Source organism: Pogona vitticeps, chromosome 4, assembly GCF_051106095.1.
Source record: "Pogona vitticeps strain Pit_001003342236 chromosome 4, PviZW2.1, whole genome shotgun sequence".
Taxonomy (NCBI): Eukaryota; Metazoa; Chordata; class Lepidosauria; order Squamata; family Agamidae; genus Pogona; species Pogona vitticeps.
The window spans coordinates 66962380-66976443 of NC_135786.1; the positions used below are offsets into that span (position 1 = coordinate 66962380).

The 14064-nt window shown below is 41.1% G+C and overlaps 1 protein-coding gene across 4 annotated transcripts in view; it reads right to left on the bottom strand.

Annotated features, from left to right (window-relative positions):
- The window catches only part of LOC110076152 (BEN domain-containing protein 5), a 1026237-nt gene that overhangs the window by 645896 nt on the left and 366277 nt on the right, over positions 1-14064 (bottom strand). For all 4 annotated transcript variants that reach the window (XM_020788091.3, XM_020788090.3, XM_072997602.2 and 1 more), the window contains one exon: positions 7585-7801. In XM_020788091.3, the coding sequence (XP_020643750.2) occupies positions 7585-7801 (217 nt within the window). The remainder of the gene's footprint in view (positions 1-7584; positions 7802-14064) is intronic.

A 14064-nucleotide genomic window follows, 5' to 3' on the forward strand; every position in this document is an offset into this window, starting at 1 on the left:
CTTAGCTATTCCCATTCTGCTCCTTATCTAGTAACATTAATATTACATTTAAATAAAGAAGTAACTTGATGACAAACATTCAGTGTATGGGGCCATCATTTTCTCAAACGTACCTATCTTAATGCATAGGAAATTTTATCATTATAAGAAAGTAATTTGACATGCTAATAACTGAAGGTGGAATTACCTAACTATCTTGTTGAAGCCAATGAACTGGGTGATCACATAATTAAAAGTGAAATATCAGCCATCTCAGTGGAGAACGACAGGTTACCTACCTGTAATTGTAGATCTTCAAGTGGACATCTGTGATTCACACTGTGGGTAATCTGCGCATGTGTGGAGCCTCATCAGACATTCTGGAGCTTCTGCGATCGCAAAAAGATACATTAGAGCAGACTCCTTCCCCTTGGTATATACAGTGGTGCCCCGCTTGACTATGATAAGGCGTTCCAGCAAAATCGCTGTACAGCGAAATCGTCATCAAGCGAAAAAAAAACCCATAGGAATGCATTGAAAACCAGTCAATGGGTTCCAATGGGGGAAATACCTGATCGTCCTGCGAAGATCCTCCATAGGGCGGCCATCTTCTGATGCCTGTATAGTGAAAATAGGTCAGCAAAACAAAGGGGAGCCATTTTGCGCACCGCCGATCAGCTGCTTTTAAATCGTCGTTAAGCAAAAAATTGGTTCCCAAAGCAGGGAACTGATCCTCCTGAAGCAAAAAAAAAAAAAAAAAAAAAAAAAAAAAAAAAACACCCATTGAATCATCTTTTTGCGATCACTATAGCGATCGCAAAAAACTCGTTAAGCAATTTCGTCATCAAGCGGGGTCATCGTCAAGTGGGGCACCACTGTATACCTTAGCACCAAGGCCCTCCCTTCAGTTAGGTCAACCACCACGTAAAACAAACAGGACATGACAGTAGGGAGGCCGGGTTGGGATGTGTGAATCACAGAGGTCCACTCAAAGAACTACAATTACAGGTAGGTTACCCGTCGTTCTTCTTTGTGGCCTTTGTAAATCACACTGTGGGTGACTCACAAGCTGTCTTACATGGAGGAGGGTATCACGCCAAGGTAGATGACAATACAGCGAGCCCAAAAGCAGCATCAGATTTCTGATGAACGTCTAATCTGTAATGGTTGATTAATGTGGATGGCTGTGACCAGGTGGCAGAGGTGCAGACATCTTGTAGGGAAACACCTCTAAGAAACGCCGTAGATGTTGCCAATGCCCTGGTACAATGAGGACAGATACTCTGTGGTGCCGGGACTCGAGTGAGCTGATAAGCCAGCTGAATGGTGGAAGCAACCCACTGGATATTCTCTGTGAAGTAATTTGGAGACCTTTAGCAGGAAGCTGATAGCTGACAAACAGCTGAGCACCTGGAGGGTTGCATATGGGCTATATAAAAAGCAAGAGCCCTCCGTACATCTAATGTATGGAGGACTTTTTCTTGTGGAGCAGATGGAGATGGGAAGAAGGACGGAAGAACCAGAGGTTGGGACAGGTGGAACTGGGAAACAACTTTGGTTAGAAAGGAAATAGCTACAAAGAGTCTGACCTTATCTGGGTAGAATTGGAGATAAGGGTAGTCAGATCTTAAGGTCTTCAGTTCACTAGCATGTCATGCTGAAGTAATAGCCACAAGGAATGCAGTTTTGAAGGTAAGTAACCTGAGGTCAGTTGACGCAAGGGGCTCAAACGGAGCCTTTGTAAGTTGTTGGAGAACCACGGACAATGACCACTGGGCTGATGGAGGACGCACACTGAGGTATATGTGCGTAAGGAAGCATCTTACAGTAGGATGTCTGAAGAATTTAGCTGCTGGAGAGGTTGGTGGTTGATGAGCCACAATTGTGGAGAGGTAGATTTTGAGGAATGAAAGGGAAAGGCCCTTAGTTTTAAGCTGTAAGAGAAAATGAAGGACGATGGTAACAGAAGGGTTAATTGAAGGCAGTGATACTGTTGAAGTAAAGGATTGGAATTTTTTCCATTCATACATGCATGCTTTCCTGGTTGAAAGTTTTTTAGCCTGATGGATGATATTCATAAGGGAGGCAGAATCCTCCATGCTGTCAGGGGAAGGGTGGGCAGATCGGTGGAGAATTTGATTGTTGTCCTGTGTGAGCAGGTGAGCTAGTCGGGTCAGGCGATATATGTCAGAGGACAGGTGATGAAGAACTGGGAACCATGGCTGTCATGGCCACCATGGGGCTATTAGGATATCGTTGGGCTTGTCCTGCTGAAGACGGACTACCACCTTGTGTAGGAGTGGGAACAGTGGAAACAGGTAAGTGACTGACTTGGGCCAGCGGCCAATAAATGCATCTCCATGGGAGTTTTTGCCTACCCCTGCATGGGAATGATAAGATTTGCACTTCTGGTTCTTTCTGGAGGCAAGGCGGTCAATTGTGGGTGTGCCCCAACATTTGCACAGGGAGAGAAATACAGATTGGACCAGTTCACATTTGTGGGCTTGGGACTCCTTGCAAGTGACCAAATCCACAGTCATGCGGGCCTAGAGAGGCAATCAGAGAGCCAGAGGAATGCCGCTGGCTGTCGGGAGAAGCTGTCAGGTGGTCGACCCTCTGTTCCCATTCAGGAGACTGCAAAGGTGACTGTTGGTGAGGTGGAAGTGGTTCCTCATCTGAAAGGGAACTGATGCAGACCAGATCTCCAGGCTCTGGTGGTTCAGGAGTTGGGGAGGCAGCTGTAAGAGGCTTTGATTTCGAGGACTTAGCCTTCTTCAGTGGCGAAGTATCAAGTGCCGAGGTAGCATCCATGGACAGTTTCCTCTTTAGCACTATCTTCGATGACAAGGGCTTCAACTTCGACTGTTTGGCTTTATGCACTCGTGTGACCATGGAAGGCACAGAAACAGAGTGAGATGGAGTAGCTGATGGGCGCTGTTTCACCAGTTCGGAAACTGCTCTGTCCATGGCTTTAGCAGGGGATAAGGACTTGCAGCCATTGGTTTAGGCAGCTCAAGAGATAGTTCCCAGAGCTGAAGCTTAAACTGAGAAAGGCGGCTGTGGAGTTTTTGCAATGAGGAGACAATGACGTTTGATGAGCTGCACTGAGGCAAAAAAGGGTACCGTATTTAGTGTGGCTACCTGAGAGCAAAATCTTGTTATTGCAGGACATGCATTGCTTAAATGGGCCAGAAGAGGCCATGAACTGAAAATCAGTTATCGGGGCAAGGAATTGCTTTGGCCCTAAGGCTAGAGCATATTTCTTCTTGTTCTGCAAATATATTATTAGTAATAGCTGTTATATTAGGAAAAAAATTAAGAAAATTGAGTAACTTTCCTCTTCTTTCACTTTCTTCATGCAGAAGGAACAGTAGAGGCTCTCAACACGGCAGTTGAAAGAAACTGAAGGGAGAGCTTTGGGACCAAGGTACATATACCAAGGGGAATGGTAAAGCAAAGTGTGCTGCTTATATATACCACCCCATAGTGCTTCAAGCACTCTCTGGGCGGTTTACAAATTAATTATGCAGGCTACACATTGCCCCCCCCAAGCAAGCTGGGTACTCATTTTATTGACCTCAGAAGGATGGAAGGCTGAGTCAACCTTGAGCCGGCTACCTGGGATTGAACCCCAGGTCGTGAGCACAGTTTTGGCTGCAGTACAGCGGTTTAACCACTGCGCCACGAGGCTCACAAGATCTGCACTAATGTATCTTTTTGCTGTCACACAAGCTCTAGAATGTCCAATGAGGCTGCACACATGCGTGGATTACCCACAGTGTGATTCACAGAGGTCACAAAGAAGTATTTATATACAGCAGTCTTTGCTCAGCTCATTGTTTGTATATGAGAATCTGTGGAATGGACCCATATATTGCATATTTTGGTTTAAATCCACTGTTTTGCTGACAATGCAATACCAGTGTGATGGAACATCCTTCTTTTCCTTCCTCTGTGTGTCTCAGAGCTGCCTGGGAGCTCCATGTTTCACAACTCTATAGAGCAAACATCTGGGATTCTCAGGGGAACATACTGGGGCAGGGGGACCATCATCTCCCCATTCCACTGTCCTCCCATTGGAAGTCCATAGTTGGATCTGCTATTTGTTATTATTTCCTATAAATATATATGAATGAACTGATGCTGCTGACCAGTTAGTCTGGCCAGTTAGTAGCCTTGCTTGATTACCAATGAATATGCATTTATTTTTATTATTTGTATTAACCACACGAAACAAAGGTAAGACTCAATTTTCCTAATGTCCTGAAATATCAGCCCTGCATTTGATAGAAAGTATATAGCTAACGACTACTAGAGTCAGAGTAGGCAAAATCACAGCAGCAGAAATTATACCCAAGGAGTATTTACCATGCTACCAAGCTTGTAGGACAGCTTATTTTCAAGATCATTTGGCACATTTAAAAAAGCTGCAAGCTCTCTGAAAAATATACCAGAAACATCAGAGCTGCTTATCTTCATGCTGACAACAGGAATCTGTGCCATTTAACTCTGCAACCACAGTGTACTTCAGTAATCTAATAATAATTTCTTGTCCTGTGTACTGTAGCATCAGTTTTAATTTTCAAAGAATTTCAGGAAGTACTTATGGATTTAATTGTGTAACTTTTCAGAAAGAAAAAAAACATAAATGTAATTAGCTTAAAACTATTAATGTAGTATTATGAATGATTCACCAGTCCCTAGATACAGTAATCTTGGTCTGACTCCTTCACATGCTGCAGATTTAATTGACTACCCAACAGAAAGCATCTATTTTCAAAAGTTATCTTAGATACCAATGAAATTTCTTAAGTGTGCATTATTCCAACTATTCAACACAATAAAAAAACCTCTCCCCCTCAAACCCCCGACAATCACACAAGAGTAACAAAACATTAAGATACATTGAAATATCTTCTTTTAAAAATATTCTATGAAAAGATCACATGAAGAAACTTTAGGAAGATTTAAACTATCACATTACTCATAAGACCAAAGCTATTATTTGTAAAGATGTGACAACAAACTAGGTTCAAAATCTGTTTGTACTTTTTCCCTTTAAGTATGTTGGGCAAAGGACTTTGCCACGCGGAGTCTCTTTGCCCTCCCCAATCGGAACAGAGAAAGACATGCTATTCATGCCCCAGCTATTTGGGAATGGAGAGTCAAGGACTGCCTTATTTAACAGGTGTTCCTACCCCAATCGGCCTCTTTCTAGGTTTGCAATCCCACCCACCCACCCTTATAGCTAGTATGAGGCTTCCTGGTTGCTGCTCGGGCTGGATAGGAATTTTTGACCCACTTGCTGATTGGCTGTTGCGAGTGGGGATTTTTTGCCTATCCCATACTGGTGAAGGGGTTCAGGCCAGTTTTAATGGGTGTGGTTGCTTTTGATCACACTGGTGGGTAGTGCGGAATGAAGATGGGTCAGTGAGTTCCCCATGGAGTTCAGGCAGGGTATAGCGCATCCGAACCCTCAGAGCCATGGATTGCAAGATTATGGTGCAGGGGTGGAGGACACGGTGGGGACGCCCCTAGGCCAAAGGCTGCCAACGGACAAGGTGCTAGAGGCTTGGGGTGGTCAGTTCATGGCCATCGGGGGGCGCACTGTCGTCAGGACTGCACAACCTCGGGGCAGGACACTTGCTCATTGTTGTGAAGAAGGGGTCCTGTGAGACCTCCGCTACCAGCATCATTCCACACTACATGTTTTGAATTGGGCTATGAGTTGATGAAGTTTTATGGTTAATAAAGTGTGGCCTGTTTAAACCCAACATTCGAGTCTCGCCTCATTATTCTGGGATGGGAGGGCAAAGATGTTTTGTTAACAAACACTCTACCATATAATATGCAAGGTTAAAACACACTCACATATATAAAGCAGTCAGGGTTAGAGATGGGGATGACTCACCATTTTGGAAAGTCGTCCTGCTTCATGATTTGTCAAAGTTGATGAAGCATGAAGCTCCCCCCCCCCCATAAACCGACAAAGCACAAATTTATTTATTGATTCATGGAGGTTACTAAAAAAACCCTGCCCCCGACCCCCCCCCCAAGCTAAGGGAATCCAGGCTGCCCTTTGCAAAGATGCCAGCTGCAGCTTCCCTACCCTAAATGAAGCCGCAGCCACCATCTTTGCAAAGGGCAGCCAACATCCCTTTCTATAGGCTGTCGCTGTGGAGGCCAGCTGGAGTTGGCTGTGGTGGCAATTACGGTAGGGGTTGGCAGGGGCGGTGCAGGGCTCACTGGGGGTGGCAGCTAAGGTAGGGAGAGAAAGGGGCTGGGGGATAGGCTCTGGGAGTGGGGGGGGGTTTGCTGCGTATCAGCTCACCCAGCAGGCCGGTAGACAGAATGGGAAAGCCATAGGGAAATGGGAAAGCCATAGGGGGGAATAAATAAAAATGGGAAAATATTCATCCCTTCATATTTGTGGAGATCTCTGGAATCCATGAATATGAAGAGACAAATATTTAACGAATCAACGATTTCTGATAAATATCGCGATCCATTTTTTTATTCGTCCGCATGTCTAGTCAGGATGCAAACCTAAAGAGATTCGTTTGAGAGCCCACAATGTGAGTTCACACAAGCTACACACTGTCCCTTTCCCCCTCCCTGCTTTATACATCTGAGTATTAAATTTCAAAGAGTTAAACTTCAGAGTTTCTGATGTGGCAGGAGTGGGAGGTAGGCGTAGGAACTGTTCCTGTAAGAGTAAAATATTCCATTGCTCTAGCACGAACCCATTCGTGGGAGTTTAAGTAGCTCTTTGAAAAGCAGCCAGTGTTTGGAATCATATTTTTAAAAATTCCAATATGTTTTGAACACAAACTGTTTTTTACAGTTTGCAGGAATATCTCCAGTAATATGAGGGAGGACTAAAACTATAATACAGATATTACAGCATGAAAGCTACATCTATGTAGAAATGGAAGCGGGTGTAGAAAATCTGTATGTTCGTAGTGTGTTCATAGTTTTGGAGGCTTGGTAAATGTTTTGAACATGGGTCAGATTGTGCTGGTGTTTAAGGTCATGAGCCACATTCTCAACTGGCAAACAAATCTATTTAGCAGTGGGTTGGCAAAATAAACCAGAAAGCCCAAACCAGCCTGGTTGTGGCTTATCAATAGCTAGCCCTGGCAAAACTCCTAAATGGCATTTATTAACATTTACCTCTTATGCAATGGCAGGCATAAATGAAGGGCACAATATGTGTACAGGTTTTACATAGATTCACACAAAATAACACCCAATTAGGGGGAAAACTTTATTTTTCCCCCAACAAAATCCTGGGGACTTGGGAGAGGGAGAAGATGTTATCAATAAAATCAGTGCCACCTTGTTCATCTATATTTTGCACTTAGTATCTATGGTGTGAAAATCCATGCTATGTGGCAATTCCCTTATCATGCTCCAAATCACAGTCAAGCTGTATTTGCCTATATTTCACTCTGCAGCTAAGTTGTGTTATGTGTTTCAGAGCAACAAAAACAAATACGTGTATGGGCCCATTAGTTGAGATGATGAATGTTTCTTCTATATCACCGTTTAGGAGCAGGCATTGATAAGAAAACATTCTGAGTGGTTAATGTACTTATTACTCACCACACTAAGTCCGAGAAGCTCTCTGCAAAAGTAGTCCATGTTCCTTTTCTGTAAGTTATCAAGGTAATGCTGAAGCCGAGTATAAGTGTATGGGTAGCAGTAAGCAAACTGGTATATATCATCCTCTCGGTCAAAGCAGAAAGCAAATGACATAACATAGTTCTTTCTGTGGTCAGGGCAGCGGTAGTAATACACATTTTTAGGTGGCAGCCTCTGCCTAAAAGATAAAATATGACATATGCAAGAATCATAATCTATACATTAGACTAAAATGCAATTGTAAAGTCAAATGGAAGCATATTTCAAGGTCATCTGCTGGGTGTGCATATGCATGTGAATTTTTAAAGCCAGGATGTTTGGTTCATTGTTATGTGCGCTTAAATATGCTACCAAACTGCAGAATTTATGGGAGAGTATCAGTGAAAGACTATATGATGTGCAAAAGAATTACAAGGACTGTTTGATCTGTTTAATCATGGAAATCTAACTCAAAATTAAGGAATTTCTTTTCCTATTTCAGAAAAGAATGTGGTAATTAAAATTCTCTAGTAAATTCACAGTAAAGTTATGCAAAAAGCAGTTAGTAAGACCAGCCTGGCCCAAGACATTTTGTTGCTCTAGGTGGACTCACAAATGGCAACACCTACCTACTCAATTTAAGGAGTTGTTCTACTGCCAAGTTGCCTCCGACTTATGGCGGCCCTGGGAATGAGCCCTCTCCAAAATGTCCTGTCCTCAACTGCCCTGCTCAGCTCTTGTAAACCCAAGCATATCGCTTCCTTTAGGAAGTCAGCCCATCTTGTAAGGAGTGTGGTGCCAAATTATTTTGGCCAGTGAGGTGCCTGTTCACATCCTGGCACTAAAAATTCATTAACCAAATTAAATGCCCACCTTTTCATAAAACCCCAAGTCTGCCATCACAGATGGCCAGTTCATCCCATTTAATGGCAGGCCCAGGCCCATCATGGAGTAAAAATGACTAAACAAGCAAACTGCACTTCTGCAGTGTAATTCTGTTTCTCATTTTGAAATGTAATTTTATGTCATTACTTTTCACACTATATTTAAATATACAACTCACTACATTGCTCATTATTTTTCATTAACTTCTGTGGGCAGAACAGGATTGCTAAGAGAGTGGGGTATGAAACATGAAAAAATTCTGCCAAAATACCTCTGAAGCACTATAAAGATAACTTCTAAAAGTAGCTAGAAGCATTACCCCAATAAAGTAAATTCTGCTCTACTTTTTCCATTGCTTTTGAGATTTAATGTTATTGCTTCCTAGCTACTCACACAAAAGGGTAGCTTGTTACAGGTAACTGATTACTTCCAAGCCTGGGGCAAGATGTGAGAGTAAGAGCACTTTTAGTAGGTTTGTATTTCTTTACTTTTAATCACAATTATTTTTATCTTTTCCTCTGACAAGATCAAGGTAGCATACTGTACATGCCTCTCATCCTCCCTGCTTCACACTCACAACCATCCTTGTGAGGCAGGCCACTTTGAGAAAGCATGGCTGGTTCAAGGTCACCCCATGCAACCATGGTGGAGTGGGATTTGAACCAAGGTTTCCTGAGTCCCAGTCCAGCACTCTAATCTCTGACTGACTGTGCTGGTTCAGCCACCTAAACGCAACATGACAAAATATAAAAACACATTAATGATAGAGGGAAAGGTTTTAAAAATACTGTATTGCTCTACATATAAAGAAAATGAGAAATCTCTCTACTCTGGCAGAATTGTTGTGCTCCGAATGATACTGATTGCAAAGAGCAAATCTTACCACTTGGTTCTGTGCTCCTATTAGGCTTGGAAAATTCCCTCTACTTTTATAATATTTATTTTATGCTTTTTATGCCTTTTATCTCCTTTTTAAAAAAGTTTTTATCTTCACTAATTCTGATTTCCCCTTTTTGATTTTTACATTTTGTACTATTCCTATATGAAAGGAATAATTATTAAAAGAAAAGAAAAGAAAATACATAACATAACTTGAGTTGTACTACAGAGGCAATGGGAGTGCAAGTTCTGGTGATATAGGGGAAAAAACCATAGTAGAGAAATCAGCCAATGGAACAGCTTCAAAATTTTAATTTGAATGAGAGAACTTTGATCTATACAGCATCATTGCACTTGCACTAAAATTCAATATGATTATGCACCAGTCTTGGCAAGGTGATTAGAAAATTCAGGCAGCCTATAGGCATAGGCTTTTTCTCCTTATCTATCTGGAGAGACTCCACAACAGTCTTATAATCAAATATAACAATTCTCCAATCCTATTTGGCAAAAACATGCTATCATCCTGCAGACGCTAGCTTATTCAATTAGGCAATATAATAAACAGGTCCCATATAATGCCTGTAGAAGAAGTCCGCTGCCATTGGGTAATGATGGTGAGGAAAACATAATATGATTTACAGACATAGCAATGGTAATGTGTCCTATCATAATTGTCCTGAGAAACCAGGCAACTGCAGAAGATCAGTTCTGCCTTTTCATTGCTAATATGAAATGAAAGAAAGAGCTCTCTCATTATGGAAAATGACATATTCTCCTATTAGCAACAGTTAAGGAGTATGCAAAGCAAAATCGAAATCTTCCTGACAAAACATAATAAAGGGCCTGTGAAACAGTTGTTTAGAGAGAAAATAGAAAATTATTTGTCCTTCCTACTCTTCTGATTCTTGAACCCCAGTGAATGAAATAGTTCACTCTTTATTGCTGCTCCTTGGTTTTTTTAATGTAGTGCTGACTATGATGTTACCCAACCATAAACAGAGTTTTATAATGACCACAAAGATAAAGGGGCAGAAGCAAGATGGAGAAATCAAAAACGTATGGAAAGCCATGTAGAATCAGATCAAACTATTCTGTTCCTAAGTGGTTAACCTATGGAAGGTCACATGGGGCATACAAGCTTCAATACAGTGCTGCTTGCTGGTATGATGCCAGTAACTGGTGCAAAGAAGCATATTACTTTAGATACCAATTCAGAATTACAATGAGTGTCACCTTAGGGCACCTTCAGTTTGCTATCTTCTCACTTGGATCTGAAATCAAGAGGATTATATGGCTGTGGGAAAACGTACTGTAGTTCTAAGACCTCAAAACAGAATGGAAATGTACTTGGTATGTTGCCAGCCAGTACAACTTGGTTTTAAAATTGTCAAAAGGAAAGTGAATGGATTAATCAAAACAACAGAACTTGGAAAAGCAAACCGATTTATTTGTTACTAGTTCACATGATACAGAGCACTTGCTCCTTCAGCAGCTTTTAATTTGGCTCTTGCACCAAAGTGTCCTTGTCTAGGTTTACATTTTAATATCCTTACTGTCTTCTGTGCTGTAACAGAAAATATTCAGTTTCTTGTCAGTTTTAATAAAATTGATTTGCAGATGAGTTGGGAAACTGGGTTCCATCTTATACCCTGTATAAGTGTGGTAAGACCTCCCTTTCCTTTCCTCCTGAAAACATGCCCCCAAGTGTCCTCTAATGTGTTCCTAAACACGTAAAGCTGGTTGTAGGGTAAGTGAATGCTCAGGAAGCTACAGAAGAAAGGGGAAATCTATTCTACCAAGACTGCCTTCTGGTGGAGAAGACAAGATAACACTGGAGACAACTCACTGCAACTAAATATGGAATTTAGGATTTCCTGTTTTATAATTTCACTTCCCCAGGAGAACTTACACTTTTTTGAATCCTAACTTTCAGATGGGGAAAAACACCTAAAACCTTATTTGATTGAACAGATTCTCCCTGCACTCTCTCAGTATAATTGTAATGGGACGCATGGGGCTGTTAATCTATTCTTATCGCTTTTAACATTTTGTCAGTGCTAATCTGTTCCCAAGTCAAATGGAAAAGGAGAGTCGTTGTTCCAATACCAATAGACACCTTTACATAAAGAAGCCTAATCAGATTTAGATCTTATCTGGGAATCAAAAAGGGAGGAAGGGAAGAAAAACAGAGAAACATAAAGGACAGGATACTAGATATGGCCAACTGAGTTTTTCATAAGAAAAAGGCATTGTTTAGCTCTTGCATTAACCCTTCTGTCCTAGATGTACACTGTTTACCCTTTCCCTCTTTTCATTGCATGCCTACTGGAAAAGGACACCCACACACTGTGGCAGCAGCTGCTTCTATTAATTTAAAGCTATTACAAAAATTAAAATTAAACCCAATTACTTTGGCTGGTTTATAGTCAGAGAATGGCTTAGTCTGATTGTTCCCTCTGGTTATGAACAAAACAATATTACTACCTATAGGCAGCTGCCAGTGGAATACTAATATGTCAGGCCTGGCAGAAACAAAATTCAGAGCTGTGAAATTTAACTGCATTTCCAAGTAAAGAAAGAGAAAAACATACAACTTACCACAAATTCTACATATATTCTCCACCTTTTTATTCTATAGTTCTCACAGTATACAATAGCTACAGTAAGGGTCCATGTTTCTGGTGGCAGGAAATTTCCAGGAAGTGTAGAACTATAACTATTTTTTTCTTAATTAGCTTCTAACTAGCTATTTAATAACAAGCTGTCCAAATATACCGCATACAAATGACAGTTCCACTCCATTGATTGCAGCATGATACTGATAGAAGCAACTTTTAATGTGTTAGCTGCTTTCAAAGTAGTCTTACTACTAGACCAGCAAAAATAAGCATACATCAAAGTCACTCAAAGTTAGTGGAAAGTTTTCCACATAATTTTTAAACTCCAAAAAAGAAGGGGGAAAGTAGTGACAAGGATATATTTAATATATTTTAGAACACTGATTTTTTGTCCAGGCAACCTATGCCTTGCATGAATTTTATGCACATGAGCCTCATTGTATATATGGCAGAACTGCGTTAAATACAACATAACTGGAAATTACCAAACTACCCTGGATCAGCAATTCTAAGCAAGGTGTCTAAACAAGCCATATGTCATCTAAAGATAGGAGGGGAATGAGAATTGGGCTTTTAGAAGGCAGCATCCAGAGTAGCATGTTTGAGGCTCTAGCCACCAACAACAGTAGCAGAGCCAAGGAGAGTGAGGTTAATCCCAGAACACAGATCAAGGAGAGTAGGCTGTGAGACATCAGGTATCAGGGAAGGTATCTGGCCTTGTTAAGGTTATGCTGCAATTCCTGCAGATGTTAAAATAAAAGCTCTTGTTGCAGCATTTCTTGTCTTTGATCATTAGGTCTGGACCTAATGGACCATTTGATATCCTTTGGCTATGAACGACTTGAGGGGATGTACACAAACATAATAAATATGGTCAAAACAGCTGTGTCTATTGAATTCGGCTGGTGCAAATGCAGGATAAGTTTGTTTCAGTTTGTTTTTAAAGAATTTACCAACATCCACTGATATCATATTTGGGGTTAAAACAATCTAAGATTTAAAAATTCTGGATGTGAGAGAAAGGGAAACTCACAAGTTTTCCATTCCTGTTTGACAATTTGAGAACCACTGGCCTCAGCCTTTAACCAATTTTCAAACCTAAGCAGCCTAAAGAACTTGGTACAGGCACTTGACAAATTCAGTCATTAGATGTATAGTTTTGAATCATCAAGAAATCTTCCTCTTTTTCCTTCTCCTTCATTCTATGACTGTAGAGTCCCAGTAAGAATATTCATAATTAGAGATGTGGGTATTCATATATAAATACAAATATCTCTGCACAGCTGGAGTTAACAGGAGTCTTCAGGCATATAAATTTTCTCAGAACATATAAAACATGTATTTGTTCATGCTAGTGTATTGTCATAACTACAACCTCGTACTGTATGTCCTTAGACCTAGCTTCAAAATAATGCATGTAATCCTTTGTGTTTTCCTCCAAAAGCAGTATTAAGCATCTACAGACAAAAATGGAACAAGATGTAGAAAGTAGTTTGAGCAGAAAATACCTGGAAATGAACTGGTTAAGCAAGAACCACTTCAAACTGTGCCATTCTTACTCTTAACTGTATGTTGCAGGTCTTTTGCGTACTGGTTATTAGAAGCAGAAGAAAGAGGGTACTGTTACACTCTCAACCCTACTTATTATCTTTCCATGTGGCCATTTGGTTGGCTTCCCGAGTCCACCTTCTGTTTTTTTTTTTAAATGCAACAGCTGTGTTCCATGGTCTTTCCTCCTTCAGTCCTATTTGTTCTTTAAGCTCTGTAGAAGCCATAACTGTTAGGAATGACTGGATTACTTTGTCTGTGGAATGTTGCTCAATGCATATGAGTCTCATAGAGACTAGCCACAGTTTTGCACTCCAGTCTCCGTGGTGCACTGCCAGCGGATCATGGGGTCAGCTATAATAGCCTCTCAGCTTCAATGACAGTTCCACCCAATTAGACTTTTCCTCTGTTCCCCATCTCTCTTCTCCATCTGTTCATCTATTCCCTCTTACCTACTTTCCACAAAAAATAAATTTTCAAATCCACGCAAAGTTCATTTAGGGTAATCTCAGATGACATCTTTGGCACA